Source organism: Diaporthe citri (assembly GCF_014595645.1).
Source record: "Diaporthe citri strain NFHF-8-4 chromosome Unknown scaffold_4, whole genome shotgun sequence".
Lineage (NCBI taxonomy): Eukaryota > Fungi > Ascomycota > Sordariomycetes > Diaporthales > Diaporthaceae > Diaporthe > Diaporthe citri.
In genome coordinates, this window is record NW_025064849.1 from 5,453,466 (window position 1) to 5,481,283 (window position 27,818).

Below are 27,818 nucleotides of genomic sequence, written 5' to 3' on the forward strand. Positions count from 1 at the left end.
CGCTCAAGGCGTACTGTGTCTAAAATCCAATGCCAGACTTTCCGATGCCCCTGGTGCTGTTTGTGCGGTTACCGTAGAAGACTAGACCTTGAGTGTAGCAAGCAGCGTGAGTCTCTCTGGTCCTAAAGGATATCCCACCTCGTTGTGGTGGCTAAGGACCGAGTGCGTCCAGTGTCCAGTCAGCCCTCTTACAATGTCTTCATGAGCTTGAAGACAGGACTCAAAAGTCTCAAAGCGTATGCCCTTTGACTGCTTTAAGTCTGCTTTTCTGCCTCTTCCAGAGAAGACCTCATTAGAAGCCCTGGTGATTGCATATCGCTCAGCGAAGTTTTGATTGAGCTTTTGCATCAGCTGTGATGATTTTATCTTTATGAGTGTTGCTTCAAACGACGGGTAGTGACGACTTTTCGAGCCCCCGTATATGCGAGCATGAATCGATTTGTGCCTTTCAAAGGTCTGGTCTGTGTCCGCTTGTCTAATTTGAATTTGGAATTTGGAAAACGCTCCCTACTCAGTGTTGTGAACCTGACTTCGGTTTTCGCAAGCTCCAGGGCTGAAAAGAAATATTGTCCGGGGAGCAGACACTGAAGCACAAGATATACAGGTAGCCACCAAGTTAAACTTAGGAATTGCATGTGACTGATTCTGAGAGCGTGGAGAGCTTCTAGAACTACGGTCATGCTTTTGGAAATGTTCAGCCGCCCCACAAGCGACGTTTGAAAGTGTAACGCCGAAGCCGCGAGAAGGGTGCAGCAGTATACACACATGTGCAGAGAATGTACATCACGATCAATGAGGCAAGCAACATATACCCGCCATTGCCGTAATAGAATACGTAGATCTACAGTCTAACTTGCTAGTGCTGAGATATACATGCCACACACCGGCACACATTGCATCTTTGATCTCACTTGAGTGCTTCAACTTAAGTTGTCCACTTCACAGTGCAGCGAGGAGATACGGATCTAGTTGTGGCATCCATATCTGTACACACTGCAGATGAGATCAGTGACATATGCGATGACATTTTGTTCCTCTCCTGGGATTCATGTTCCAAATTGCACTTAAGGATCTTCTGCAATCTAATATAGCTTCAAGCACGTATCGGCAGTTTTCACTTGTATTGGTCACAGTGAGATAAGAGTCATGCTTTTGAGATGGGATGGCAAAGTGATATTTTCGATGGAACCCTTGCCACAAGGTGAGTCTCTCGGGATCATTGCCAAGGTGATTTGCGTGCAATATCCCATTGAAGCGACGAATTTGTCCAAAGTACCGTCAGTTGTCCCGCTTCAAGACTTCCATGCGCATGCCGATGCTTTTGCCACTCCACATTGTCACTGTCACATTATCCAGCCCTGAAAGCGATCACAGATAGGGGTCTGCTCCGTATTTCTGACTCATATGAACCTAAATATTTTCATATAAATCTAGTAGGAGTTTGGATAACTAAATACACACTTGGGCTGAAATACATGTTCACGAAGTCCCATGAAGTTTTGCCATTGTGACAGTGCAGACCGAGTGGGTTGAACATCAAATTGGGATCTCATTGGCATCATTGACCACTACATTCATCCTGAAGCATTACCTATCGAGCATCTCATTCACGGCATTGAAGGCACACTTGGAATCAGCACCACTAACACATGGGCTTTAATATTGTGATCAAGCTGTTGTGCTTACCGAGAAGGGGTTTCTCTCAAACCTGTCTCCAACCCTGTAGACCGAAAGCCACACAAATTCAATCGAGAGACCAATTCAATCGAGAGACCAATTCCTTTTGTGATGATGGGATTCCATTGGATGTCATGAGGGTTTGGATCCGCTTGAGAGCTTTTGAAGCCCCATGCCCAGCATCACGCTACCCCCACCCTTTTCCCCCCACCTGACCAAATAGGAGGGTAAGGGTCTACGCGCCACTAAGCCACAACAGCTCATCTGATGCATCAACTTCTGCATCTACTCACCAACACGAACACCTTCCTTCACCTCAACCCTTTTCGCACAACAGACCCGCATCTGGAATCATTTTTAGTCATAAGGGACGACTGATAACGTTCCATTTCGATGAATGGCCATGACATGAGGTGGCTTAACAGGCTGTCTCGAACTGCACGCGGGTGCCCTGCAGGCGCTCCCTATCTTCGGGCGTTGCCATGCTTCGTTCGGTCCCTCTCGCACGCGAGCAGCCTCTTCAGCCGTTTCAGAAGGAGAGCACCTGTGTCTGCCCCTGTCGATGCTGCACCGGAGGGGACACGACGCAAGGAGCACTTGAAGCAAAGCGAGGCCCGCTCTATCGCGCGAGAAACATGTGCCACAAACGCTCCTCCTTATGGCACAAAACGGTCTCAAGGGGGGCCAGTAAGGGAACGGAAGGATGCAGAAGGCCGGACATATTGTGAGTAGGCCATTTTCACAATACGTAACGCCATTTATCTCTAACCAAGGGTGGTCATCTTCCTGTTGACACAGTCGTTACGGGCACTGGCTGGACATATCACTGTCGCCACGTCACTTCTGAGGAAGGAGGCCATGTCAAGGCCGCATTTACGGCAAGAGCTTCTTTCCTCAACCCATCGACGAAACTTCTCGAGTATTCTAGGCCAATAAAAGACAGGCCCCTACTCATTATGTACATGCGCGACTTCGTTGAAGACGACGAATTCTGGGACGAAAATTGTGTGCTCTGTGATTTTGCCACCGCGGTCACTGAACGAGAAAAAGCAAGTAAACCGCGGACTGATCAATGCTGCATCCTCACCAAGTCAACTGAAAACTAATGAGATGCTTACACAGTGCAGGAATGGATACTCGCCAGAGAAGGACAGCAGGCCTGTCGAGTTCATTATCGTTCAGTGAGCAAGTTTCTTAAGCCACTGGGCATACTCTTGAAGTTACAGCAGCTGGTCCTAACGAGGGGTACAGGGCGCGCTTCCACTACAATGCCAGGACGCCTGACGAGCCTTGGCATATCACAGTCGACTTTGGCACCCGTACCACATGGAACAATGGCGACGGCTTCTTCCGCCAGGGTTACCACATCTATGCTAAGAATAATGATATAAAACAGGGATATGCAGCTTATAGCTCACCTATCAACAGGCAGCCAGTTGGCAGGATAAACCGTAATGGTGCCGAGCCGGGAACGTCGACCTCAGTAGACAACATGGAAGCCCCCAACTGGATACCCTGGGGCACGAGAGACTACTATCGACATCCCAACTCCCGGGGATATTTGCACAAAACAGCTCACCGTAGCCTCAAACCCCCAACGGTCCTGTCCGAGGCCCGAGCTCGGAAAATGCCTGGGGATAAGCGCAAGAAAAGGCACCCGATCCAAGATGAGCTTGATGACATGATCAGCTGTATTCACGACGGAACTTTGAAACCGGCGATCCCAGCCAAAGGGAATTTCATGGTCCCTGGCCTCTCCGGAGACCTGATACATGTCCGCCAAGCAGTCCTAGACTTCAAAAAGGCAGGGAAAGAACTTCCTGTTGCCTGGCATGTGGTTCTGCAACGCTTTCATGAATCCAGACGCCGCTTAAAGAAGACTGCCAGAGCCCTCGGTGCGACCCGTGCTCGGTTGGCCTTTGACAAGACCAGGAGGACCACCAGGACCACAACGCGGTCTCGGGAAGGCCCTCTGAAGTCTAAAAGATTGAACGGGACGGAAAGATCCTTTCGGCCAAAATCCAAGATGCATGCTTCGTTGGATGAGTCCCTCGGTGCCCGCCGAGATCGTCCGGGGACTGAACGGCCCCAAACAAATGGCAGTAGCATGAATAATGTGGACGGGGGAGCAAGGCTGAAAAGTCGGCCCCGAGCAACGGCGGGGTCTCCGAAGCCCAAAAGCTCAGAGGCAACAAAGCCAGGATCAAGTCCCAAGCTCACGATCCGTGACCCATTCGATACAGATGCCGGCGCCCGCCAGGGTGTTTCGGCGTCGGGGGAGCTCGACTCAAAAGCTAGCCGCGGGAAGAGATTCGGGAAGCCGCCTGGCGACGGAAAATTCGAACCCAAAGGCCGATCCCGAAGAATTATGAGGCGCCCCAAAGGCACTACGAAGGATTTTGACCTGGGACACGCCTTGTTGAATGCGGCGACTGAGCCAGGAGTATCCACCCACCATAGGCAGGGGCCAAAGGCAAACAAGCCAGATTGGGGCGAGGGTTCAGCCCGGCCACGCACGAAACGTTTCCAGAAGTCCTCGTTGGGCAATTCATTGTTGAACTGGGGCAGCCCAGTCTCAAGTGGGGGTGGTCGGTCCTCTCCGGCGCCCAGCTCGCCGAACAGGAGACCCGGAACATCTGGACGCCAGGAGAGCGGCTCAGACACCCGCAAAGCCGGCAAGAAGAGGGGCTCGCCCCTGCCGCCCGCGGACGCTGACCTGGTTTCGGAAAGTGGGAAGAAGACGAAGGGCCCGTATAAGGCACAGCGGCCCAGGCAGACGCGAGCCCTAAAGACGACGCCAGCGTGGGTGCTGCCGCGAAGTGGGCAAGAAGCCACACTCTAGTGGGACTTCAGGATTGACGCCTGAAATCGCTCAGTTGATGTAGAGTGGGCTCGTTAGCATGAGGGTTGGGATGAACTGGGACGTTGAGTACCGGAATGGAAACGAGAAAAGGCTAGAAGAGCGCTCGTTGAGTTCCCAAGGTTGCTGTGGATACTGACTCCAGGTGGCCACTGGCAGATCACCGTGGTCATACCCATATGTGGCTTCGGCCACACTGTGTTTTTTTAAATTAACTGTCCATTTGTCTGTCTGCTGTCTGCTTAGCTTTCCGACTGCCCCTCTCTGAGCTTATGCATAAAGTCGCATATGGCTTAATATATATCCTTATTCCCCTCTTTTAAAGAAATATTATAACACTTCTTTCTACCCTTATTTTTTAATCTTCTTTTAATCCTTTTAAGGGTAATTTTATTATTAATAATAAAATAATAAATTTAATAAAGTATAATATTTATATTTTTTTTTAAAAAAAGTTTAAAAATATTTTAAAGTACAGTATTTCTTTATTTTAATTTTTATTAAAGTTAATAGCTTTAAAGTTAAGTATTAATTATAATAATAACTTATTTAATAAAGATTTTCTTAAAAAGTTATATAATTTTATAATTTCTTTAAAATTTCCTTAAAAAGATATATATTAATATAAATAAATAAGAATTAAGTTTTTAATTAAGATTATATTTATAAGATTAATTTTATAAAGATTATTTTAGTTTTTATTATATAATTAATTACTTAATTAATAATCTTAAGCTATTTATATTAATAATTTATAGCATTATTAAAAGCAATTCTTATTAGCTTTATTTATATAATTATTATAAAGCTATTATTATTTTCTTAGCTATTAGCTATAATTATATTTAAAACTTATTATCATTAATATTATTTTTTTAACGTTAAGTATTTAAGCATTTATTATTACATGAATGGACTGGATGCATATTGCTTAAGAAGCATATGTATACAGATTAAAAACGAGACCACCCACTCATACCCATATGTATCAACCGGGGGAAAACCTTAGATACCCCATAATAAATACAGCTCACAAGAGTGACAGGTACAGTAGCATATTGGCCCTTCATGCTGTGTGCTGCCTTGATGAAAAGGTGAAAGACGTCCTATTCCTCGTAAAGCGTGGCTAGAGAAAGGGGTAGAAAGCACATGACCAAACATAAACGGACATCTACAGCTTGTCAGTTGAGCTCTGGTGATTTTTCCCTACTCATGTCCATTGCCGAAGTATGTATCACTACTTCTGAATGCAGTGCGAACCGTGGCATCGGCCTTTTCGCGATTCAGAACGTCTTCGCCCATTTCGCATCCCCAATTTCCTCTGCGCTCGGTTAGACCGTATTGTGTAGGCCTCGGTATTGTGTTGCGAAAAGAAAGGTGACGCCGATTGCACTTTCCAGCCTGCGGCTTGCTCGAGGCCATGATGCTACAGGCATTGCCGCATTTCCTTGCGTGCACTGAGTCTTTTACACCCCTAATGATGTGCTGTCTTCCTCTGCTGCCATGGCTTTTTTTCTCTCTCCGCGAGTTCCCAAGTGCCTGCCGTCTTCTGTTCACCGTCATCCCCTCCGGGAGTCTTGTATTCCAATGTGGAAATGCATAACGTTTCTTCCGCCACTCCTTTGGCCGTGAGCCATCCCTTCAAGTTGTGCCCGCTTCCCAGGCCGCCCGGGTTGAGCAGTGATGGCATACGTGCCACGGCTGTTTCTGGTACCTTCAGAATCGGGGAGAGCTCAGGCGCTCAGATACAGGAGTGCTTGAGCACCACGGACTAATCCTCAGTTTCTGTCTCGACCTCGTGCTCGATGTCCTCGTGCTTGCTGAGCTCGCACTCGATGACCTCCAGGGGCTTGCCGCGGACCGAGAATCTGGCCGCCTCCTCCTTGCTCAGCTGGGAGGTAGAACTATCTCGATAGCCTCATCATCCGCCCAGATGGACACCCAGGAGAAGATCGGCTTCCCAGTGACACAGCTGACGATGTCCAGCTTTCCGATATTCTTGGCGGCGATCGTTGTCCGAAGTAGAACAGCGAGGGCGTGGTCGTCGTGCTTGGACAGTAGGAATCGCGCCGGCTCTGTGCTGCCGTCGTGGGGGACACCGGAGGCGAGGAGGATTGCTTTCCAGGTGTAGCTCCACGCATGTTGGTACTCACTCATGTCCAGGAACTGAGACTCGTGCATGGTGAAGTGGATCCACTTGACTGGAGGAAGTTTGACGTGGAGACATGATGGCTTTAGGGACAAAAGTCTGGCCATTTTGTTTCGTTGGTAGTTGACGACGATGAGAGAAATAGTTTTGGGGCCGAGGGCGCAAGCGAATTTGCTGAGGGTAGGCTGAACTTGGTGACAGCCTGGAGCGCTGGTCTGAGTGTAGATTGATGGACGATCTTAAAAACTACTCCTATGTGGAGGCACTTGCTATATTTATAGCATTAGTTTCCTTTCTGCGTGCATTGTTCCAGTCGCGATGCCTGATCCCAAAAAGGGACCCATAGGCAACCAAGCTTACTGAGAGCAACTATTGAGATCGAGGCTTCGTTCTCTGGGAGATCTCACCACATAGGCAATGGTCATATGAAACAAGGGACTTGAGGCATTGCCATCAAAGAACTGACGCCATGACTTGATAGCATAAAACAGACTGTTGTATTCTGAAAATCAAAGTGGTTTGTACTTCCTCACAAACAATTCCTCCAATTTAAGACAAGCCCAACCTAAGTAGAACAGTCTTTGTCAAAATAACCACGCGTTGAATGTTCCAGTGGCAAAGCATTTCACAAATTGTTCGCTTCTCCTCCAAGCCTTTGAGTCTGAAAACACTCCGTAACACAATTCGAAGTCGAGAGGGCTTGAGGAACATTATGACTACGATGAGAGCCACTGGTAACTGTGTTACCATCGATGTAAGGAAACTGTTGTCTATCTTAAGGAGGGACAGAGAACTGGTCGTAGCATTGAAACCCTCATAAGCTGATTACAAGAGATGAAGTTCGTGTGGGATCATCTACCCCGGAATAGCCTGTTATGGTGCAACCTGTGTTGGGATAACCTGTCCTGGTTTTAGCCCGTCTTGGGATATGGAATTACCCGCCTTGGAAATGGGATAACCTGTCGTGAACGTTTGAGTAGCCCGTGCCGAGTTTTCGAAAAGTTTTCAATAGCACATGCATACCAGAAAGATGCCGCGAATCAAGAAGGTCCTCAAGCACTTGCCAAGTTGCAGCCTGCGTTACAGCCTTCATATTCACCAGGCCAAAGGTCTGAGACATATGTACTATGTGCTGATCTTCATGCTATATGGCTTCTCGGTCCTTGCGAGAGAGAACGTCAGTGATGTTGGCAACAGGTCATACATTTGTCCTATGCTGGTGGAATGTTTACACTGAGACATTCTTAGTATTTAACTTGCTGTTCTGATCCCCTTATACTCAGAGCTACCAATCAACACCAAAGTTAGTGTGGGTACACTCTTAATGAGCGAAGCGGAAGTCCAGTCTTTTGCTGCCCTCACCCTTTGTCGTCTTGATATAACGATCTTTCTGTTCCGGGGTCATCTCACTCCAGATCTTGTCTCTTGACTTGTTCCTCCACATGTAGTAACCCTTGACGAAAACTGTCATCACCACGTTCCATGCGACGAGCGCTAGTAGAACCTTGTTTCCGCGACGGTACAAAGGCTTGTCGTCTTCCCGGTAGATCTGGGACGCGATGACAGAGCTAGCCTGACAGATGTTGTACATGGCACTTCCGACTGTGCGAGTGCGCACTGAACCGGAGTTGCGAGAGACGAGTGAAACTGCGGTAGGGATTAGACAATTGTAGGAAACGGGGAATGCGGGCTACTTACCCATGATCGAGTGGATGTAGGGGAATCCAATTAGCATGATGGTGACCGTGTCCCATGACCAAGGACTCGCATCACCAGGGAGCAACTCCAGAGCGAGCAGCAGAGGCAAGCACCAGAGCGAGTAGAACAGCGTAATGGCCATGCGATTGTTGATCTTCTCGGACACTCTCGTCCAAAAGAGAAGCTGGATAAGGAAGAGCACATAGGCCGGTATGGTCAACAAGTTGGTCTTGAATGTGTCAAAGCCATGGTTGCGCAAACTCAGGGTCAGGTAGGCGCTGACAGGGCTCGTGGGGATCAGCAACGTGAAGCTGATGAGATACATTGGCCAAAGGTCGTAGTCCATCCTGAAGTCAATGATGCCCACAGAAGCTCAATGTTAGGCCTTGACGATTATGCATACCACCCTGCATACAACGTTAGTCATAGAACAAAGGCACACACTGACTGACATACCTTGGCAGGGTCGTCGCGCAACACGCGATTGACCATGACGATCTCCTCGCGCTCAGTAAACCATCCATTCTTTCCTCCGAACCGACTGGCGGTCTGCGTCGGGCTGGGAGGCAGGTAGAACCACGAGAGCACACCAATGATGGCAGTCAAGCCTCCTTCAAGGGCGAACAGCCACCTCCATCCCTCCCAACCCGCGATGTCGCGCATATGCAAAATGCCGAAAGCCAAGAATGCCGCCACGATGAAAGTGGCCTACGACGAGCAGTAGAAGTAGCTCATGCGCACCGGCATCTCGGTGTTCTTGTAGAAGTAGCTGAGGTACGGAATCGCATCTGGGATGAAGCCGCCCTCGACGAGGCCAAGCAGAGCGCGCGTTGTGTAAGAGGTCTTCTCGCCGGTGATGAAGCCTTGGCAGATGCCAATGACACTCCAAGTGACCATCTGGATAGGGATCCAGACATCAGGCCCAAGCTTCTTCGAGATCATCTGCGACGGCACTTCTGCAGAGAGAAAACAGAGGTAGAAGATCATCACGCCGTGGTTGTACTGGTTTGTTGTGAGTCCGAGGTCCTTCAACATGTTGTCGGAGAGGGCTTGCGAGATCATGATGTTGCCTCGATCGAGTTGCAGCGCTGAAACGACGTCAGAGAGAGCGTATGCACAAGAATTGTGTGTTGCTCACCAAAGAACACCAGACAGACCCAAGAGCACACAGAGTGACTAAGACTGAAGGGAACTCACATAGCCGCCCCTTCTTCTACTGCAGTGCAGCCAACATGCTCTGATAGTACGAGTTTGCACTGTAATAGAAGCGTCAAGAGGAGAGTCAGTGATTCCAAGGGAGCAAGGGACTCACCAATTCTGGGCACTGCCCATCGCAGTCCGACTCGGAATCAAACGTGTTGACAAGGAATTGCCCGATTACCATAGAGTTGGAAATGGCGAGAATGAATGGTAGAAGCTGCATGATTGTTGTGAGTGTGGCGAGTCTGGGAATGATCATCCACCGAGAAAAGAGGAAGGCAAGAAAACTGTTCTGGCTGTCAGCGCAGGGCACGTCGGTTGACGGAAAAAAGTACGATTTCGAAAATTCGTATCGAGAGTTTCCGCGCTTTATGGAGTATTATGCTAGGCAAGTTGCAGCAATATTATCAACCTGTTAATCGACTAGACGACATGAGGTGGAAGAATTGATCTTCTTCTCCTTTCTGCGAGAGGCTTGGCTGAAATTATATATTTCTATACTATTCTGAATTCCATGATTGCCCAAAGACATAGCGCCCTGAGGTACTGTATAAAATTTACGGTGAGGTCATTATGAGTGGACCTGACTTTACCATTCCAATACCTGGTTTGAGTCACGCCCAATATATCCAACTACTGCCGACTAACACATGAGGCCACAGAGTAATCTTTTGTCTGAAATAGGGCTGAATACAGTGAATATGATCAGTTCCAGAGTCAGGTGTCCTCAATTTGAATTTGTTCCCAGTTACTTTCGTACCATGTAGAGTCCCATCTCTCTGGGCGATACGTAACAGTAGCCAAAGTAGCAACGTATATTCTGTTCCAAGTACTGTCATTCCCCGAGTAGTTACATCTTAGGCAGTAGATTCTAGGTGAACAATTGGATTGATCTTTGTTTCAACTTCGAGGAGCAGGTTAGCATGTACTGTGATCTACTCGCTATCGGTATCATCCCACTCCTCTGAATTGCGAGAGACCTCATCATCAGACGACATCTCCAACTGCATTGACCCAAGCCCCTGCCCCAGATCACGAATCTCGGCTAACGAGATGAAAGATGAGTCGTCGTCCTTGAATCGAGTTTGCACCAGGTCAGTCGTGGTAGGGCTGCCGGCCAGAACTTTAACAGTTGCGGCTGTGTCGCCCTTTCTGGCGAGGCTCAAAAGGGACTCAAGAATTATCAGCAAGCCTTCCTCAAATTCGTCTGTCTCGTAATGCGATATGCCATCTATGATGCATATCAAAGTTACTTGTTCTGGGAGGAGTTGGACCAAACGCCCGAAAAGCGCGCAAAGTTTCGGCAGGCTCCCATCTTTGATTGCCATCTCAATGTCCACTTGACTGAAAGGATGATCCCCACTGTCCTGCCTCTTCGTGGTGTCGAACGGCCAGAGCTTTGTCAGTTGTGCAATGAAGCTGCAAATCATGGCTCCAGGACCCCGGTGTTGATCGTCACGCTCTGTACGGCTGCCACAAAAGAAGATCAGGGCAATCTGCCGCTGACCTGCTTTCCGGAAGGTCTGCGTGAGGGTGGCGCAGAACACCGAAAGTGCTGAGACAGGCTCGGAGGCTGATCGAGACCGGCGGAATTCCCCATGCACGAGCAGCTCGCTGGATCTGTTGGTCACCATCCAGTCGTGAAATTGCTTCGTGGAGACGATGAGGTCGGCTTTGCGTTTCTCCCTGAACGGGATTGACTGCTCTTCGTTTTCGAGAATAGCGTTGAGATCGACTTCTTCTATCGACTCGAAGCGAGTGAGAAGTGACCTCAGCGCAGAGATACTGAATTGTGCAGGGGAGGTTGGTCGCGAGTGTGCTGAAGATGGTGACGGCTGTCGTGCTTCCAAGTACTGGGGTGAGGAATCCCAGGGGGAGTTTGACGGGAAGCCAATGCTCTGGGGCCCGTAGACCGAGGAGTTCGGTGGGCTTAACGCAGAGAAATTCAGGAGCGGAAATGGCATCGTCGGTGGGAGCATTAGAGGATTTTGGGATGATGAAGTCGAATTGGGAGTAGATATCGTAGTTTCCCTGAGCTTTTCAATCTGTTCTGTCAGATGCATGATGTGGTCTGTCGAATTATCAGCGGTGTTCAATACTAGTAGAGGCCATGGGGAGGCATGGAATTCGTGGGTGCTCATACCATTGAGCCTTCGCTTCTCCTCCAATTCCCTCTGCTTTTCTTCCAGTTCCCTCCGCTTCTGCTCCTGTGCTTCATCCAGAAAGTCCATGAGCGTATTCCGAAGATATGCATCGCTAATTTCTCTTTGATCAAGCTTTTGTAAAACGGAGCTGACCTTCTCCGACATTTCTCTCTGACCCAAGAACGAGAGGGCGGTGCCTAAAGGGGGTTCGTGTGTCAGAGTTCTTGTAAGTACCTGGGTGGATGTGTGCCATCATATTCTTACCTTTTAGAACAGTATCGAGCTTGTGCTTAGTCTCCGAAATGTGTGACTTCTGCGCGGCCTCAAGAAGCTGGTCGCTGCGGATACTAATCTGTTCAATACTTTCGAGAGCTTTCTTTTGATAATCTTTCCCGCGGAACGTCGCAGACAGGGCCTTTCTGGCTACATAATTTTCGAGAATGAGTTAGCGAAGCCCAAAGCGTGACGGAGAACACAGCATTTGAGATACTCACCATTGCTCTCTAAGAAAAATCCAATCACGTTTTCGATCGCGTTGAGTGTCGCAGCAATCAGCTCTATGGATGCCTCTCGGATGGCCATGTCTCTGGGAAAAGTTGCGAGGAACAGTTCAATGCTACTGAATTTCCGTTCGAGGTCTTGTTGGTCGAGGCCCGTGGTCATGGTTCCTCGTACGCGCGAGGTCGTTTCGAATGCCTTGAAAACCCAAGTCAGCTGCGACTGCAAAATCATCATCAGGTACAGATAGAGATCAAGTGTGTTTACATCAACGATGACTTGGACAGCTGCTACAACAGGAGTCGTGTAATCCATCTGGGGTACAAATCTCACAGCTTGCCTCGCCACGGGGGCCGTGTGGTCGATAAATGACCGTCTTTTCTTAGTGTAGGATTTTGCATGACGACCCCAAAGACCTTTTGTATCCCCGTCGTAGAATTCTCTGGCTTTCTGGAGCTGGCCGTAAATGTCCTCCCACGTCAACTTTTGGCGGATACTGTAGTTGAATCCCGACTTCTCACGTCCTTGCGGCTCATTCGGCCACAGAGCCCTGAATCGATCGAGGGATCCTTGGAAAATGCTGTCCCAGAAGGTCATGGGTGTTGTGGCCGGCACAAGTGCTTGACTCTGCTCGAAACTGCTTTCGCCCTCCGTGATTGTATCTGTTAAGTGAGGTGCCAATTCCTCCCCACTCGCGAGGCCGGATCTCGATGATACCGCTACATATCGTCTGGAATGGGAGTCATACGTGGACAGAGGGTGCTTGAGAGCATTGTGCAGGTCCTGGAGGTCGTCGTCAATGAACTGGACTGACATTGGTGGGCGTTCGGTCCTTGGTATCGAATTCGACGCGGGCCAGTCCCCTTGTTTCAAGGATGAGGAGTCTACAGGGAACATGTTGGAGCCTTGACATGTCTAATCCTGCTGAACTTCGCCTGTGGTATGAGAGCAAGGCCGGTCGAGATTGAAGAATCCTAAGGCATCCGAATTCAGTACTTGCCGACGAGAAACGTGCCGCGAATCAGGCAACGAGCAAACCACGCCTGTTGTAGAACAGAGCTGCAAGCTGAGACTCGGTCATCAATCAGGCGAATGACCACCACCAAAGGGTTGAGATAGGATTCGTTGCCGCCGTAGTGTAACATTTGGCGCTCTCCTCCATCGGGACCGACCATTGGTATTGGGCTGTTTCTCGGAGGACTGCATCTAGGCGTCAGCTGGTGCAGAACAACCCAGCTACATTCGTACATACCCATGCAGGTCATGTTCCACACAACCCATGCAGACCCAATCGAAAAATCTTTGCTTTTTATTTTGTGGCGTCAGCCATCCCTCAAAATCCAGCCTCCTACCCCTCCCCCACTCTCCGTGCAACCCACCCCCCACCCAAACTATTTGCAGCTGGTTGTAAGCACTTGATTTTAGTCCGTTGATACAGGCTGCCTTAGAATTCAACTTTCAGCTTGAGAGCAGGCTCTGGGTGCTTAACTTCGAGTCAGGAACTTGGTGTGAAACAACACCAGCTCTGATCCATGACTCCACCACTCAAGTATCACTGCAGAAATCGAAACATAGACTCTTCACCCAGCTTCATTTCAACCACGCTACACCTGTGGAATGACTGAACAGTCGGCATCACCCTGTCCTTCGATATGGCTTTGAACGAAGGGCCTTTCAAGGACAGTTCAGTCCCCGGGCTCAATTATCAGAACTGGGCCGAGTTTCACTCGCGTACGCGAAAATCAAACTTGTCCTCCATCGATATCTTGCTGCCAGACGAGAAAGATCTCGGAAAATCGACTGAGCTTGGAGTCCCACCTGAGAACGGAAATGTTGAGCTGCCTGAGAGGATCAGGATCAACTCAAATCATGTGGTTCATCTCCTCAGGAGACTCCGAGGTTCGGATAGTTCGGAAGACGCGCCAGTCATCTTGTTCCGCCCTTACAAGACTTTGGTCTTCTTTGATCAAGACATACGGAATACGGTAACGGAGCTGGAGAAGAAAACACACAGGACCCGCGCAGCCGACTCTCCAATGACCCCTTTTGTTCCCAGTGGTGATGAGATTGAAATGGTCCATCTGAGGTGTCTCATCCATTTCATGGATTTACACCTGCGTACCAGAATGGCCTTTCTGCAGAAACCGGAATGCCACACCATTTTTTTCAGCGACCTCTGGCTTCTTTATCAACCCGGCGATTTTGTCATGAGCCGCGACTTATATCAAGCACACCAGGTCATCAGGGTTGAGACCAAAAGAAGGATTGTTGAGCATAATGGAAAATTCGTAATGGATGACGATTCTATCGTCATCCATTGTGTCTGCATCGACTTTGACGGCAAGTGGCTCGGTCCTGTCCTCCGAAAGGTTGCAGTAAAAGCATGGGGACTGTCCAGACATGTTGAGTCTCTGGAGTTGATGCCTCTGACCAAGGCCGTTGCCCGGAAGCCGGCTCTTCAACAGGATCTCATTCAACGGGGGCAAGCCTTTGTGCAGGTCGCAAAAGTCTCACCCATGCACTATGACGGGAGTACTCTTGACTCGAACATGCAAGTTAACGGCACTATCATCGTCGATTTTCAAGAGGCATTGAGGGACGAAGAGCATTTCAAGGATTGGAGGAACATCATTGAACACAATCTTACAGAAGCTCGAATGTTTGCTACAGGCTTTGGAGAGGATGGTGATGAAGCTCACACTTACATCTCGGAGCTTGGTAATCCTCATGACGACTCATACGTGGACAGCATGAGGTACCAAACATACATCCGGAGCCAGCTTACAGTCACCGAGTCCGGAGATCGGATTCAACCTATCACTATCAGTCCTCGGCGCTTGGGTCAAGTAGGGACTGTGACAGAAGAGGAGTTGTTGATCATGAATTACCGTGTGTTCGGATACATTCTAGACACCAGCACTCTTCTAGCCAGCGGAAAATGGGGTGAGACACTCACACATGCTCTGGCTTTCTCATTATTGCTAACACGATTCACTGGCAGGTGTATTTGATCTTTCACTTGCCTCACCAATGGCAACCAAATCAAGCCTCCAGTTTGACGATTTAGTCATACCGAGCCACATCAAAGAGATAGTGAAGAATCTGACCACTCACCACCTCAAGCAAATGTCCTCAGTGAGGATCGCCGGTGACAGTTCCATCACTGCCAACCAGGAAGGTATCTTCTAACCCTACAGTGAATTTGGAGGATTGCTTCCACACGGCTTTGCTAATCAAATGGGTTCTGTCTCTCAGGCGAGGGACTAGTCTTACTACTTCATGGCGCGTCCAGTGTTGGAAAGAAGAGTACTGCTGGTAAGCTTCGGATGCTCTTTTCCTTCTTACCTTTTCTTTTTTGCGTCTGTGTACTGACTGTATGTTTCCACAGCATCCATCGCAAGAATGGCTGGCGTTCCCCTGCTTCACGTTTCTACAGGTGAGAGGACCTTGGTGGAAGTAATGCTCGTGGTGCACGGGAATGTGAAATAATGTAACTGACGAGGATACAATACAAGAACTGCTCTTGGACGACATTCGAGGTGACTCCACCACAAAGCTTGAGGAATCCTTCACCTGGGCAAAGCGCTGGGGCTGTATTGTGATGCTCAACCAAGCCGATGCCATCCTGCAGGGAGATCCGGACTATGGCAATGAATACATGTGGGAATTCGCCCCCCAAAGTATGTCTACACCTTCTTGGTAGTCATTGAGAGGGCCATTTTATGGCTTTATCTAATTGTTACGACAGGTGTCCTCCGCAGGGCTGTGGTACGAATGCTTGACACATTCACTGGCATCACGTTTCTCGTTGCCGATCGTGCACCATTTCTACGTCTGGAACCCTTGGGATCGTCGGCTCTCGAAATTCTGTCGCGGATCAATGCCAGCTTGCACTACCCACCCCTCGATAAAGTTCAGACTGCTAAGATTTTCGAGATCAATATGCGGTGGATAAGTGATGTGTTCTCGAAGCAGCATCGGGACAGTGCGAGGACCGCTACCCTGGTAGTCGATGAAGACATACTTGAATTCGCCAATGCATTCTACAAGCAGCGCGGTCCGAGAGATCGTTGGAACTGCACGCAAATTCGAAAAGCATTCAGGACTGCGTTGGCGCTGGCTCAGGCAGATGCTGAGTTGTCCCATGAGGCTCAATGGGACAATGAATCTCACGAACCTTGGAGGGTCACTTTGAAAGCATCGCACTTCGAGGTCGTTGCTAGGAGCATGGCCAAGAGCGGAATAGCAGCGCCACCGCCGCCGCCACCACTCAACTATGGCCAGCCAGCAGGGAGGACAAAATCATCGAAACACGGCGCCGTCCCACCGCCCCCAATGGGGCAGCGTGTACCACCACCACCGGGAGCAGCGGCCCAGTGGAATCAAAGGGTTCAGCAGCCACCACCACAGCAGCATATTCCTCCAGGTACCTTATTGCCAAATAGTCGGCAGCTGCCGCCAGTTGAATACAGGACACAAATGCTGGCACCGCTACCGCCCATGCCGCCGGCGCCAGTCCCGCCACCGCCTATGCAGCCGGTAGAAGTTATAGACGTTCCTAGGATTGCGCCTATGCGGCGCAAAGAATTTTTCCTGGCGTCTCCTCTGTCTCTGGAAGCGAAACCGGAACTACTTTTTCTCGACTGGGACGCTTTCAAAGATGCTCGCTCGAGAAGAGGCGGCTCTTGTTCAGCCATCGACGTCCTGAAGGGGGAGCCAGTGGTTTCGTTTGACCAGGAAGCTCAGGATAGCGTCTGGTGGTCCCGATGGGGCGACCGCAACCGAGAGGACGAGCCCAGGGCCAAAGGGGACGCGAGCGCCGCGATTCCCTTCAAAGGGACAGATCCGGCTAATTCTCAGTCCTCACCGCTGCCAGAACGTATCCGAATCCATTCCAAGTACATCACCGCGATTCTCGAAGAAATACACGGCTCCAAGATCAGCAGGACCTCGTTCGCAATGGTCAGGCCGTTCAGGGCATTGACTTATTATGAAGACAAAATCCGAGCCAAGTACAATGAGCTTGCCATTAAATCCGAGACCACAGTCGGTGGGCCCGAAGTTGAAGCAGCGGCTGCTGATCCCGGCTCTGCAGAGCAGCCTGGTCATATCGCCACTGATGTGCAGCCGGGTCATCCTAGCGTTAATGCAGATGATGCACCTCCTCTGAAGCAAAAGGTCAGGCCACCAAAATCCGACTCCTATTGGACATCCTCATTATCTGATGATGGAGAGACGATCGACACTTCATCCAATACCGCTTTCCAGCATCTAGGTTGCCTTGTGGAGTTCATCGACATGGTTCGGGCAAGGGGTCAGTACCTACTGAGCGGCAGCTGCAGCAAGGTGACCTTCGCGGACGTGTGGCATCTCTTCAAGCCCGGAGATGAGGTTCTCGACCAGGAGAAACGACAGGCCTACAGGATACTGAGCGTCAACACTTCCGGCCACCGAACGTTACCTCCCTGGAAAGACCTTGATTCCGAGCAGCCCAAGGGTCAGGAGCCGACCATGACACTTCATGCTGTTCATATCACGTTTGATGGTGAGATGCTGGGTTCAATAAGGACGACGTTCGACATCGCGAGCTTCGAGGGAGAGGCGGAAATCACCTCGCTGCCTGTCTTGCCACTGAGACTAGTCAAGGATGCAGATTCTGAGGCGCCAAAAGATGCAACAGCATTCCGCCAAGATCTGGTTGACAGGGGAAGGATGTTTGTCAAAATGGCAAGATCCACGCCGATGCACTACAACGGCCCTCTGCTCTACCCGAGAGAAGAAGTCGACAGCCAGGTCGTTGTAGATTTCGAGCAAGCCTTTGCCTTTTGGGGCCATTCCCCGCACTTCAGGAGGCCCTTCGTCGAAAGGCTGATTGGCAAGCAAATCGGACGGCCTCACCTCCACATACAATGTCTGGCAAGCTGCTGCGCTGGGGAGAACATCCATCACGACGCCTACGCTGAGCAGAAATGGAACGAGGCCTACATTGGAACTCTCATTCCTGACCCACAAGACCGAACGCAGAAACCGTCTCTTGCTATCTTTCCACGGGCCATCCGTGACAAGACATTTGACGAGGCTGAACTGTCTGATGAGGACCTTGTCATCATGTCGTACAAGGTCTGCGGTTTTGTTCTTCGCAACCGCAAATGGGGTAAGCGACACTTTTGTTCCACACCGCAAGCCTTTGATCTTTAGTGGCTAACAACTCGAACTTTTCAATGAATAATAGCGCAGATGGACTTGAAACACCTCACCCCGCTCAACCCTGGGGGCAAAACTCGACATGTTGGCGATAATGTCCTTGCAGCTGGGAATGCGGCAAGTAAGCCAAATGCAAAAGCAGAAACTACACTTGACCAATTGGTGCTCCCCCCAGGCCATAAGAACATTGTCAAATCCCTCATCTCTCAACACTTCCAAGACAAGGCCATAGGGAGGTACGAGGCTGAGGAGAAGGATGTGGTACGAGGAAAAGGTATGGTCTCCCTGCCCTTCTTGCCGTAGCTTTGCGCCCACAAATGGCTGATTCGCTTCGAAACAGGCAAGGGTTTGATCATACTCCTCCATGGTGCTCCAGGAGTCGGCAAGACGAGTACTGCAGGTAAATTAATCCATCCTCGAAGAGCGAAGTTGCATCACCAGTACATCGGAGCATCCTAGTACTGACCATCCGCAAACTCAGAGGGCGTGGCAGAGGCTTTCAACAAGCCACTTTTTCAAATCACTTCCGGTGAGTATCCACGGCCCCAAAGTGTTTGAGGAGTAATCACTTCACTCAAAGCGCGGTATGCTGATAATACTCAGGTGACCTTGGCACCAACGCAAGAGAGCTCGAAGATGCCCTTGAATGGCATTTTTACCTTGCCCACAAATGGGATTGTGTCCTCCTCCTCGATGAGGCCGATGTCTTCCTGTCAGTGCGCTCGCCGGAGGACTTCCAGCGCAATAGCCTGGTGGCAGGTGAGTCACGCACCTCGTGCAGTAAAATACACCATGATCTGTCGTATGACTGAAACTCGACAGTGTTCTTGAGAGTTCTGGAATATTATGCCGGCGTGCTATTCCTTACCACCAATCGCATCGGGGATTTCGATGAAGCCTTTTCATCGCGCATCCATATCAGCCTGTATTATCCCCCGCTGAAGCGCAGTTCGACCAGAAAGATCTTCGACTTGAATCTTCGTAACATCCAGCAACGCATCGAAGAAAGAGGGGTTGAGATTGAAGTCGAACATGACCAGATTCTCAGCTGGGCTGTTGACTATTGGAGGAGAAACAAGAAAATGAGATGGAACGGACGGCAGATCCGGAACGCCTGCCAGACCGCGCTTGCGTTGGCTGAGTACGACGCACAGCATCCGGCAGGGAGCACCACAGATGAAGCAGCTGGCCAGGAAGAAGGCACTGTTGAGAAAGCCGCCAAGATAAAGCTCACCATCGGTCACCTCGAGACGGTCGCGAAGGCCTACCTCGAGTTTATGCGGTACCTTCACGAGATCTACGGAAAGGATGCCGAGAGACGAGCCAAAGCCATGGGAATCAGGGCGCGGGAATTCTCCTTGAAGAACTGGGCCGCCCCTCAAGAGCCACCGCCACAAGAAGATGAGGACGATGAGGAGTCTGAAGACGAGACAACCGGGGCCGAAGCTGCACAGAAAAACAAAACCGTCCCACAGCAGGAATCCGACCGGGCCTCGGAAAAGGGCAAATCTGCGGCAGCGGCTCCAGCTCCCAGTCTGGCACCCCAGAACACTCCCTTCCCGGCGGCCCCATTTCCGTACCCGCCCTTCCCCATGCCGAACATGCATAATCCTTATGCGGTCCCGGCCCCCTTTGGGCAGGCGCAACAGCCGCAAGCCACGCCTTACCAGCAGACTGCCGATCAACAGCGCCAGTTCTTCGCCAGCATGGCCGCTTGGAACAACATGATGCCTGGGGGTCAGCCGGTTCCCTTTCCCGGCATGGCAGGCACGCCTGCGCAGGCTCAGGGAGGGGCGCCGCCGCAGGGCGGGTCGCCGATGCAGGGTGGCACGGCGTTTCCACCAGGATCTGGGGCTGGAAACGTTTAGATTGCAGTTCGAGTGATGCTTTGTGAGCATCTGATCACAGGATGAAAAATAGCTTGCAACATTGCAGACCAGGAAGTTGTGTCTGGGAGATGTCATGCTTTAGTTTAGTTTAACCTTGGTTCTGAGTCTGAGTGTCTTTGACGGGATGCATGGATGGTGGGCTGACAACGAACTATTCATGTTGACTTTTGTTTCATGTTCAGTCTGCTGTCTACGTCACGTAGTTACGCTGCTTGTATCCTTGGCTAGGACCTTGGATGCAGGTCGCTGTGTTGACTTGTGCTGCGCAATGCCAAGCAGAGGACTGTCCTTTTCTCTGCATCGCCATTCCACAGCCTGAGCTTCGAAAAAATTGATCCTCAGAGTCTTATGGTAAAGCATGTAATGACTTGCATACTCCGGGAATACACAAGAAGTGTTATGCTCCGATGTAAGATAGTAAAATACGTCAGGAACTGGCTTGAGTGGAAGGGCTGAGTTCACCATCGTTGCAGGCTCAACATATGCAAACATTGCCACTTGCAGGTTGTATCTGTAATTACGAATATTGACCAATACGCTTATTCGGAATCGTCTTTTTAATTTGCTATCTGGTGGAGTTATTTATCCTATGAACGATTCCCTTCAGTCGGTTCGAACCGCCCAGCATCCAATGGAAGATCATGTTTTCCCAGGTCTAACTCCAGGATCCTACCAGTGGCAACATGACAGGAAGGTCGGTGGTACAAGTCACGTTATTTCCCGCATCCCTCGTACAATGCAGCGGAAACTCAGCCTGGTAGACAGGATACACAGCATCCCCATTCTCGCCCGCACACTGGACCACCGGCGCCCAACGGTACGTCCCCTTAGCCCCTTCATCCTGGTTGGAATCCCCATAGAACTGCACTGGCGGATACGACCCAGCACCACAAAACAATGCCCCGTTCCCAATGTCTGTGGAATGGAGAAAATTCGCAGGCGGACTCTGGTACGAGCACAAGTTCGAGGTGAGCCTGTCAGGTGGTCCGAAACCCAACGGCGCCGTCTGGTCGAGTAAAGGCGGTCCACCACATAGTGGGTAGCAGGCCGCGCATTCACCTGGGCCTGGGGGTGTGCCGTAGTGGAGGTGGCGAGCGTCGGGGCCTACACAGCGGACGTAGTGGTTGGTATCTGTCACGTTGTAGCACCAGACTGCGTCGGAGGGGAAGTTGCGGTTGAGGCAGTCTAAGTTGTGGGACGAGTTGAACCAGCTAAAGGTGGTGAGTGTTTGTGACGGGGCGCAGGCAGAGAGGGTCTGGTCTTGTGCAGAAACAAAGGCAACAAGGCCTAGAGGGAGGAACAAGCGTGCTAGAGAAAGCATCGTGAAAGCTGTGGTCCTTGCAATAGGAAAGCACATCGAAATATCATTAGTCTTGTTGTTCAATTTTCATGGCATTCTCGAAAAGTTCCAACACAAGTTGATATATACACCTAGGTTCATGCATGCTCTATGAACCTGGCCATTGTGGCATCATCCGGATGTCGGCAAAAAGAAAAGCACATCAACTTGCCTTATTAAAGAGGCAACAAGCTGCGAGTACGGCCTTGGCATGCGGAGTGCTGGTAATGTGCAAGGTTTATAAACGAGAAGGATCACAATACTGCATGCTCAAAAGAGTGTGTCTAGTTAATCTAGTGGATGCACGTAAGCACGCTAAATAAGAAGAAAACGGATAGCGCACCGGTTACCCGCGAGGTAGTACTTGGGAGAGAAATCATTGATGGTGTGGGCAAAGTGTCATCATTTCGCCGACTACACCCAACGTAAGCTATCCCGCCGCCTAATGCATTGCAGTGTCCCGGCATGTATTATATCTATAACCTCAAATGATGCATTCTATCAAAATGAAAAAGTTTCGTAATCCCCTATTAACAATCTCTCTCAAGCCTTCTTCTTGCCCTTAGGCATACGAACCAGCCAGTACAGGAACAGAGCGGCGATAATGTTGACAACAATATACACCATTCCAATTCCAAAATCTCGCCACCTGTTGTCAAAGTTGGAGCTGATGGAGGCGAGGAAGGTGTTCGTGTTGGCAGTAGAACAGAACGAGCAGTCGCTCGTTGCCGCAGGGTTCTGGAGATAACCTCCCATCTGGCCGATATAGCCATCCATGAAGGTCCCACAGGTCTGGTTGTCCGGCGGGTTGAAATGGACATACTCATTCGAAGAGCACGTCACATCGGTGTTGGCGAGGCCGGTGGACAAGATGGCCGACATCAGGTACGTGAACGGCGACAGCCTGTACATGAAGATCCAGAAGCCAGGCATCGCGTCGGGGCTGGCCAGCACGCCGCAGAACAGCAGACACATCATGAAGAGGACGTTGGCGAGGTTGCCGCCCATCTCGGCCGTGTCGGTGACGGCGATGCAGGCGTTGGCGAAGGTGCAGGTGAAGATGAGGAACTGCCAGAACAGGAGCCACATCAGGCCTCCCCGCTCGGCCCTCTGGCTCGGGTCGCCGTTGCCGTCGAACCCGACGGGGTAGTAGACGCAGACGAACATGAAGACCGACATGAGCGTGTTCCACGGGATCTCGGTGACGATCTGCGACAGCATAAACACCTTCCAGCTGTACGTCTTGGAAGGGCGTTCGCGGACCTCGTAGAGCGAGCGCTGTATGACAAAGTGCGGCATCTGTTGCTGTACCAGTTGACCGAAGATGGACAGAATCTGGAAGATGGCAAACATCTGGTTCTGCAAGCCCTGTATGGTCAGGGGCGCATTGAGGAAAACCAGGCCGATGAAAAGGGCGACGGAGCAGCAGAGGATAAACTTGGAGTAGATGTACGAGGGCGTTCGCCAATATTGCTGAAAGACGCGGTGGGTGACAATCAGGAACTGGCTCCACAGAGGAGCGGCAAACTCGCGGTATGTGACATTGGCATCCTCGCCGGAAGAGTGGTCCTGGCTTGGACCCTCGGACTTGAGCCGCTCGAGCTCGTCCTGAACAGCTTGGTACTCGGGGCTGGATTTCCACGCCTGGGGCCAGTCGACGTCGGACGATGTGCCGGGTGCCGCGCCGATGGCAGACAGCATCCACTCGGCGGGATTCTCGCCAGGAGGGCACTTCGGGGCTCCGTTCCTCTCAAAATAAGATGTGAGAGTCTGAGAGTTCTCGCCGATGTCGCCAAAGTAGACAGTTCTGCCACCCTTTGCCAGAAACAGCAAACGGTCGAAGCGCTGAAATAGCATAGCGGACGGTTGGTGAATGGTACACAAGATCGACTGGCCGGCCTTTGAAAGCTTTTCAAGCAGATCGAGAATAGCCCATGAAGTTTGAGAATCCAAGCCGGAAGTGGGCTCGTCGACGAAGAGAAGCAAGGGCGGTTTCGCAGCCAGTTCAACGCCAATCGAGAGTCTCTTCCGTTGCTCCACGTTCAAACCCTCGCCAAGCACGCCCACCACGGCGTCGGCATATTCTGACATGTCCAAGAGCTCAATGACCTTGTCCACATATGCGATCTTTTCGGCCCTGGGGGTGCTTTCCGGCTGGCGGAGTAACGCACTGAATTCCAATGCCTCACGGACAGTGCTCGTCTCAAGGTGCAGGTCTTGCTGTTGAACGTAGCCTGTTTTGCGCTGAAACGACGAATCGCGAATTTTACCGTCGACCAACATCTCCCCGGTGATAACACCCGTAGAGACACGGTCCGCGAGGACGTCGAGCAGGGTCGTTTTCCCGGCTCCAGAGACGCCCATCAGTGCCGTGAGAGTTCCGGGCTTCACCCACCCGTCCACGTGGTCGAGGATCCTCCTCGTCTCGGTCTTGATCTTGACGTCGTAGCAGACCTTGCCCCAGTGGAAGACGCTGGTGGAGGCCTCGATCGCGCCCACGTCGGCAGAGGGGTCGTCGCTCTTCTCGAGGATGGTGATGGGCCCCGAGTTGGAGGCCTCGACGTCGCCCTTCGCCTTGGTGGGGGCGGTCACGCCACGGCGGAAGACGAGGACCTCGCCCTTTGACTTCTTGGCGGCGATGTACTCGGTGGCCACGAGGTAGAGGATGTGAAGAGCGATCACGAAGCCGATCAGGATGCCGATGTTGCGCCACTTGTGGGAGTTGAAGTACTTGTACTGGGAGTTGATGTACGCGTCGCCATTGACGGAGGAGGCTCCAGCAACAGCACCCACGGTAGAACATACTCTGTTGGCGAGCGTGACGTTTTCGTAACCGTCTGCGGCGGTACTGGGTACAAAGACGTCGCACTGATAGTTACGGTTGTGGAACTCGTTGATCATGAGCTGTGTCGAGAGTTCATTAGCTTCTTTGCTTATCAAACTGACAGAGGACTCAATTTCTCCACTCACCGACTCAAATCCATATGCAACGGGATCCAAGTAGTTGATCCATCTGCACCAGCCAAGCATATAGTCGACAGGAATGACGAAACCGGTAAAGATGACAAGGGCGAGAATCAAGACGGATGCTGGGACCATGGCCTGAGACAAGGTGCGTGACAACGAGGCACTGTTTCATGTTAGTTGGTATTCCCACCGCAAGAGCACCGGGGAACTCACATCGACCTGAAGAGACCAGACATTGCCAGCACCATAAGGAAGGTGGTCAAAAGGAAGAAAAAGAAGTTCCCGGGCTCTCTGTTCAAGTTGGTCATGAAGTAGATGATCAGGTCGTAAAAGATGGTGTTCGTGATTTTGTACGGCATGTCCACCAGAACAGAAGAGAGCGCCTCAGCTGAAGCGTGGTAAAAAGCATACCGCCTTTGCTTCTCAACTATGGGTCGTTGGGCATATTGTGTGAGGATTTCGAGAGCGCTGGAGAAAGCATTTGCCAAAATGGCAACGAAGATGATCGCAGATCGACCGTAGAAGGACGAGGTTGTTTCCGGGAGGTTGTAGAAAAGCGACGACATAATGAGAGCGGTAGAGCTGTTGGTCAACAATGAAAACACTGTTAGGCTGGGGTCTCCTCGCAAGAGTTTAATGCCACGCCAGATGCATAGCTTGACCTGTTGACCATATGAGAGAATAAATGGAGACTTGAGGCGCTGGCTCTTGGCCTGGACCGACTGCTTGTGGTTTCGGAAGGCCTCCGCATCAGTGCCACCGAGCGGGTGATCGGCCTTGTACTGTTCAACTTGCTGCTTCAGGGCCTGGGCTTCGCTGCTAGCTTCCCAACACGCAGCGAATTCATCAGCGGTTCGAGGGACGCGGTTTTCCCAGCCGGGGCGCACCACGCGTTCACTCGGCGCTGTCATCGAGGTCAAGAAGTCCGGGGTTGTTTGACGTGCCGGACACTCGAACCCCAGATTGATGAAGTACTGCCTGGCCTCGGTTGTGCGGCCGAAAAAGATCTGACGCCCCTCGTAAAGGACAAGAGCCTTGTCGAACAAGTCATATGCTGTTTGGGGTGCCTGATAGATAGACACGGCGCAGGTCTGCTTAAACAATTCTGACTGCAAGCGAAGTGTCTTGCAAAATTCGACAGCGTTGGCAGAGTCCAGGCCTCTGGTCGAGTTATCCCAGCACTGCAGAGGGGCGTTAGATAGTGTAGCCTCTGCGATGGTCACTCGCTTGCGTTCACCCCCTGACACACCACGGATGTAATTGTCACCAACTCGCGTGTTCACCGTGTGGCTGATTCCGTACATAGCCATGACCACGTCGCGAAGATGATCGCAGTATTGGTTGGCCGTAACTCCATGGGGGAGACTCCGTGGACAGCGTGCCCGGGAAGCAAATGTGAGGGTGTCTCCCACGGACAGCTGAGGATAGTGAACATCTACTTCAGCGGTGTAGATGGCATCGCCGGCATGGTGGTCGTGCAGTTCCTTGGCAGAGATGCCCTGGTAGTTGAAGTAGGCGCGGTCATCGGTGTAGATACCGTTCATCTCGCCAGCAATGGCCTTGAGGAAGGTGGAGCAGCCAGACCCGGGAGGGCCCAGGACGACGAGCATCTCTCCTGCCTCGACCACGCCGTTGAAGTCCCGAAGAATGTCGATGCGGCGGTCTGATCCCTTCTTTGAGAAGAGCTGGCGGGTGAGGCCGGGGAGCTCGAGCCACACATTGCCAACGTCTTTTTGATAGTCCGTTTCTTGGCCGTACCCGAATACATTCAGGTCTTGGAAGCAGAACCCAGCAGTTCGGTATCCTGAGCCGTGCTCATTGGTGACGTTGGCGATTGTCTTCGCCCACGTTCGAGCGCTGAACTTTTCCCCGTTGGGGTTGAGAGGCGAGTCGGGGTCGTCGCTACCGAAAAGGGCCAGGTGGTCTCCGTTGGTGTTGACTGCAGAGTGACGTGTGTATTCTCGAGCTAGCTCCTGCACGATAGAATGACGGCGATCTAATTCCGTGTCGTTGCCATCTTCTCCCCCCGTTGACGAGGATGTGTCGTCGTCGTCGTCTTGTGCTGGCAACGACCTGTTGCCTTCAGCAGGCCCCGTGCCCGGGGGGGTGAAGACTGCTTCATGGTCGACAAAGGTCCTTTGGCTGGCGGCAGGTGACTGGTCCTCTTTTGTGTCGTACGGTGTACTCATGTTGTCGATTGGGAATATTAATGTTGAACTATGTGTGGAAACGTCTGGCTGATGCTGCGGTTGCAATGGAAGCTTGCCAACCTGTAAACGGCGTCGGTCTGGTCAGTGTCTAGTTCTTGGAGCCTTGACGATCACTTGCATCGGTCTAGACTCACCGATTCGCATTAACCTGGTCTTCACTTGATTATTCACAGGTAGCCGTTGAGTCCCCAGTCTATGCCCAATAAACAATTAAGAAAGAATGCAGCTAGGCTGTCCCACGGTTAGAGTGAGCATGGAACTGAAGCGCAGGACCATTGGCCTCGGACCATAACCCATTTAAATACCTGCGCAAGGCAAGGGTCATATCTCAATACTGCGATGGGAAGCCATGCACCCGGCTTACACACACTACGTGTTACCCACAAGTCCGAGGGGGTCATCCCTTATCCGGTCCCGTCCTTCGGTCTTTGTACAGCTCGTCATTCTAGCACCAAACCAATGCCCGGGGCTTCCGTACCCACATCATGGCAAAAATTCGAACACTTGTCTAGTACGGACAATGCTGATTAGGCAATCTCGTCCAGGCTGGAGTCTGCGTGGAGGCGTGAGGAATGTTCGGTTCGTCGGAAGTCGCGGCCATCCTTGGCGGTGATCATCACCACGTATTGCATAAAGTCCGTGTGAGGTCAAGCTTAAACCCCGGTGCATGGGGTCTGCAGCATCGGGGCCCGCGAACACACCGGGAACGCGTATTTTTTTCCGAGAAGTCCAAATCCCCACGTCAGTCCCCCAAATCCCAACCTACTTTCAATTAGCCTTATAAGTGCCGTTCCTCAAACCCTCTGTTCAAACCCTCTTTTTAAACCCTCTTTTGCTTACGGGCTTCAATTGTGAAACACTTTTTACAATCAATGCAAGTGTCTTTGTTTGATAACACGCCCAGAAGAATTAAGTTACTAATTGGTTTTACATATGTAGATGGCCATTTCACCGCACACTGCTCATTTCAGCCACTACCGCGA

General features: G+C 51.0%; 8 protein-coding genes across 8 annotated transcripts; 2 read left to right on the top strand and 6 right to left on the bottom strand.

The window, feature by feature from the left end:
• Positions 1-2,633: 2,633 nt before the first annotated feature.
• On the top strand, positions 2,634-4,519 carry INS49_010591 (uncharacterized protein; the record flags this gene model as incomplete). The annotated part of the gene is made up of 3 exons (XM_043171316.1): positions 2,634-2,708; positions 2,800-2,858; positions 2,929-4,519. The coding sequence occupies 3 exons, from the start codon at positions 2,634-2,636 to the stop codon at positions 4,517-4,519; spliced, it is 1,725 nt and encodes a 574-aa protein (XP_043025881.1).
• Positions 4,520-6,308: 1,789 nt separating this feature from the next.
• On the bottom strand, positions 6,309-6,793 carry INS49_010592 (uncharacterized protein; the record flags this gene model as incomplete). The annotated part of the gene is made up of 2 exons (XM_043171317.1): positions 6,309-6,428; positions 6,515-6,793. The coding sequence occupies 2 exons, from the start codon at positions 6,791-6,793 to the stop codon at positions 6,309-6,311; spliced, it is 399 nt and encodes a 132-aa protein (XP_043025882.1).
• Positions 6,794-8,007: 1,214 nt separating this feature from the next.
• On the bottom strand, positions 8,008-9,047 carry INS49_010593 (uncharacterized protein; the record flags this gene model as incomplete). Its single annotated transcript, XM_043171318.1, has 3 exons — positions 8,008-8,333; positions 8,385-8,662; positions 8,833-9,047. 3 exons carry the CDS (start codon positions 9,045-9,047, stop codon positions 8,008-8,010), a joined length of 819 nt encoding a protein of 272 aa, XP_043025883.1.
• Positions 9,048-9,092: 45 nt separating this feature from the next.
• On the bottom strand, positions 9,093-9,807 carry INS49_010594 (uncharacterized protein; the record flags this gene model as incomplete). The annotated part of the gene is made up of 3 exons (XM_043171319.1): positions 9,093-9,472; positions 9,582-9,597; positions 9,697-9,807. The coding sequence occupies 3 exons, from the start codon at positions 9,805-9,807 to the stop codon at positions 9,093-9,095; spliced, it is 507 nt and encodes a 168-aa protein (XP_043025884.1).
• A 712-nt stretch (positions 9,808-10,519) lies between these two features.
• On the bottom strand, positions 10,520-13,123 carry INS49_010595 (uncharacterized protein; the record flags this gene model as incomplete). Its single annotated transcript, XM_043171320.1, has 5 exons — positions 10,520-10,815; positions 11,092-11,655; positions 11,728-11,925; positions 11,993-12,151; positions 12,223-13,123. 5 exons carry the CDS (start codon positions 13,121-13,123, stop codon positions 10,520-10,522), a joined length of 2,118 nt encoding a protein of 705 aa, XP_043025885.1.
• Positions 13,124-14,742: 1,619 nt separating this feature from the next.
• INS49_010596 (uncharacterized protein) lies at positions 14,743-20,298 on the top strand (the record flags this gene model as incomplete). The annotated part of the gene is made up of 11 exons (XM_043171321.1): positions 14,743-15,020; positions 15,519-15,541; positions 15,615-15,662; positions 15,742-15,906; positions 15,975-18,380; positions 18,459-18,551; positions 18,606-18,704; positions 18,771-18,830; positions 18,912-18,959; positions 19,034-19,189; positions 19,253-20,298. The coding sequence occupies 11 exons, from the start codon at positions 14,743-14,745 to the stop codon at positions 20,296-20,298; spliced, it is 4,422 nt and encodes a 1,473-aa protein (XP_043025886.1).
• A 676-nt stretch (positions 20,299-20,974) lies between these two features.
• Positions 20,975-21,640, bottom strand: INS49_010597 (uncharacterized protein; the record flags this gene model as incomplete). Its single annotated transcript, XM_043171322.1, has 1 exon — positions 20,975-21,640. One exon carries the CDS (start codon positions 21,638-21,640, stop codon positions 20,975-20,977), a length of 666 nt encoding a protein of 221 aa, XP_043025887.1.
• A 561-nt stretch (positions 21,641-22,201) lies between these two features.
• INS49_010598 (uncharacterized protein) lies at positions 22,202-26,814 on the bottom strand (the record flags this gene model as incomplete). Its single annotated transcript, XM_043171323.1, has 3 exons — positions 22,202-24,562; positions 24,629-24,788; positions 24,839-26,814. The coding sequence occupies 3 exons, from the start codon at positions 26,812-26,814 to the stop codon at positions 22,202-22,204; spliced, it is 4,497 nt and encodes a 1,498-aa protein (XP_043025888.1).
• Between the last annotated feature and the right edge of the window lie 1,004 nt (positions 26,815-27,818).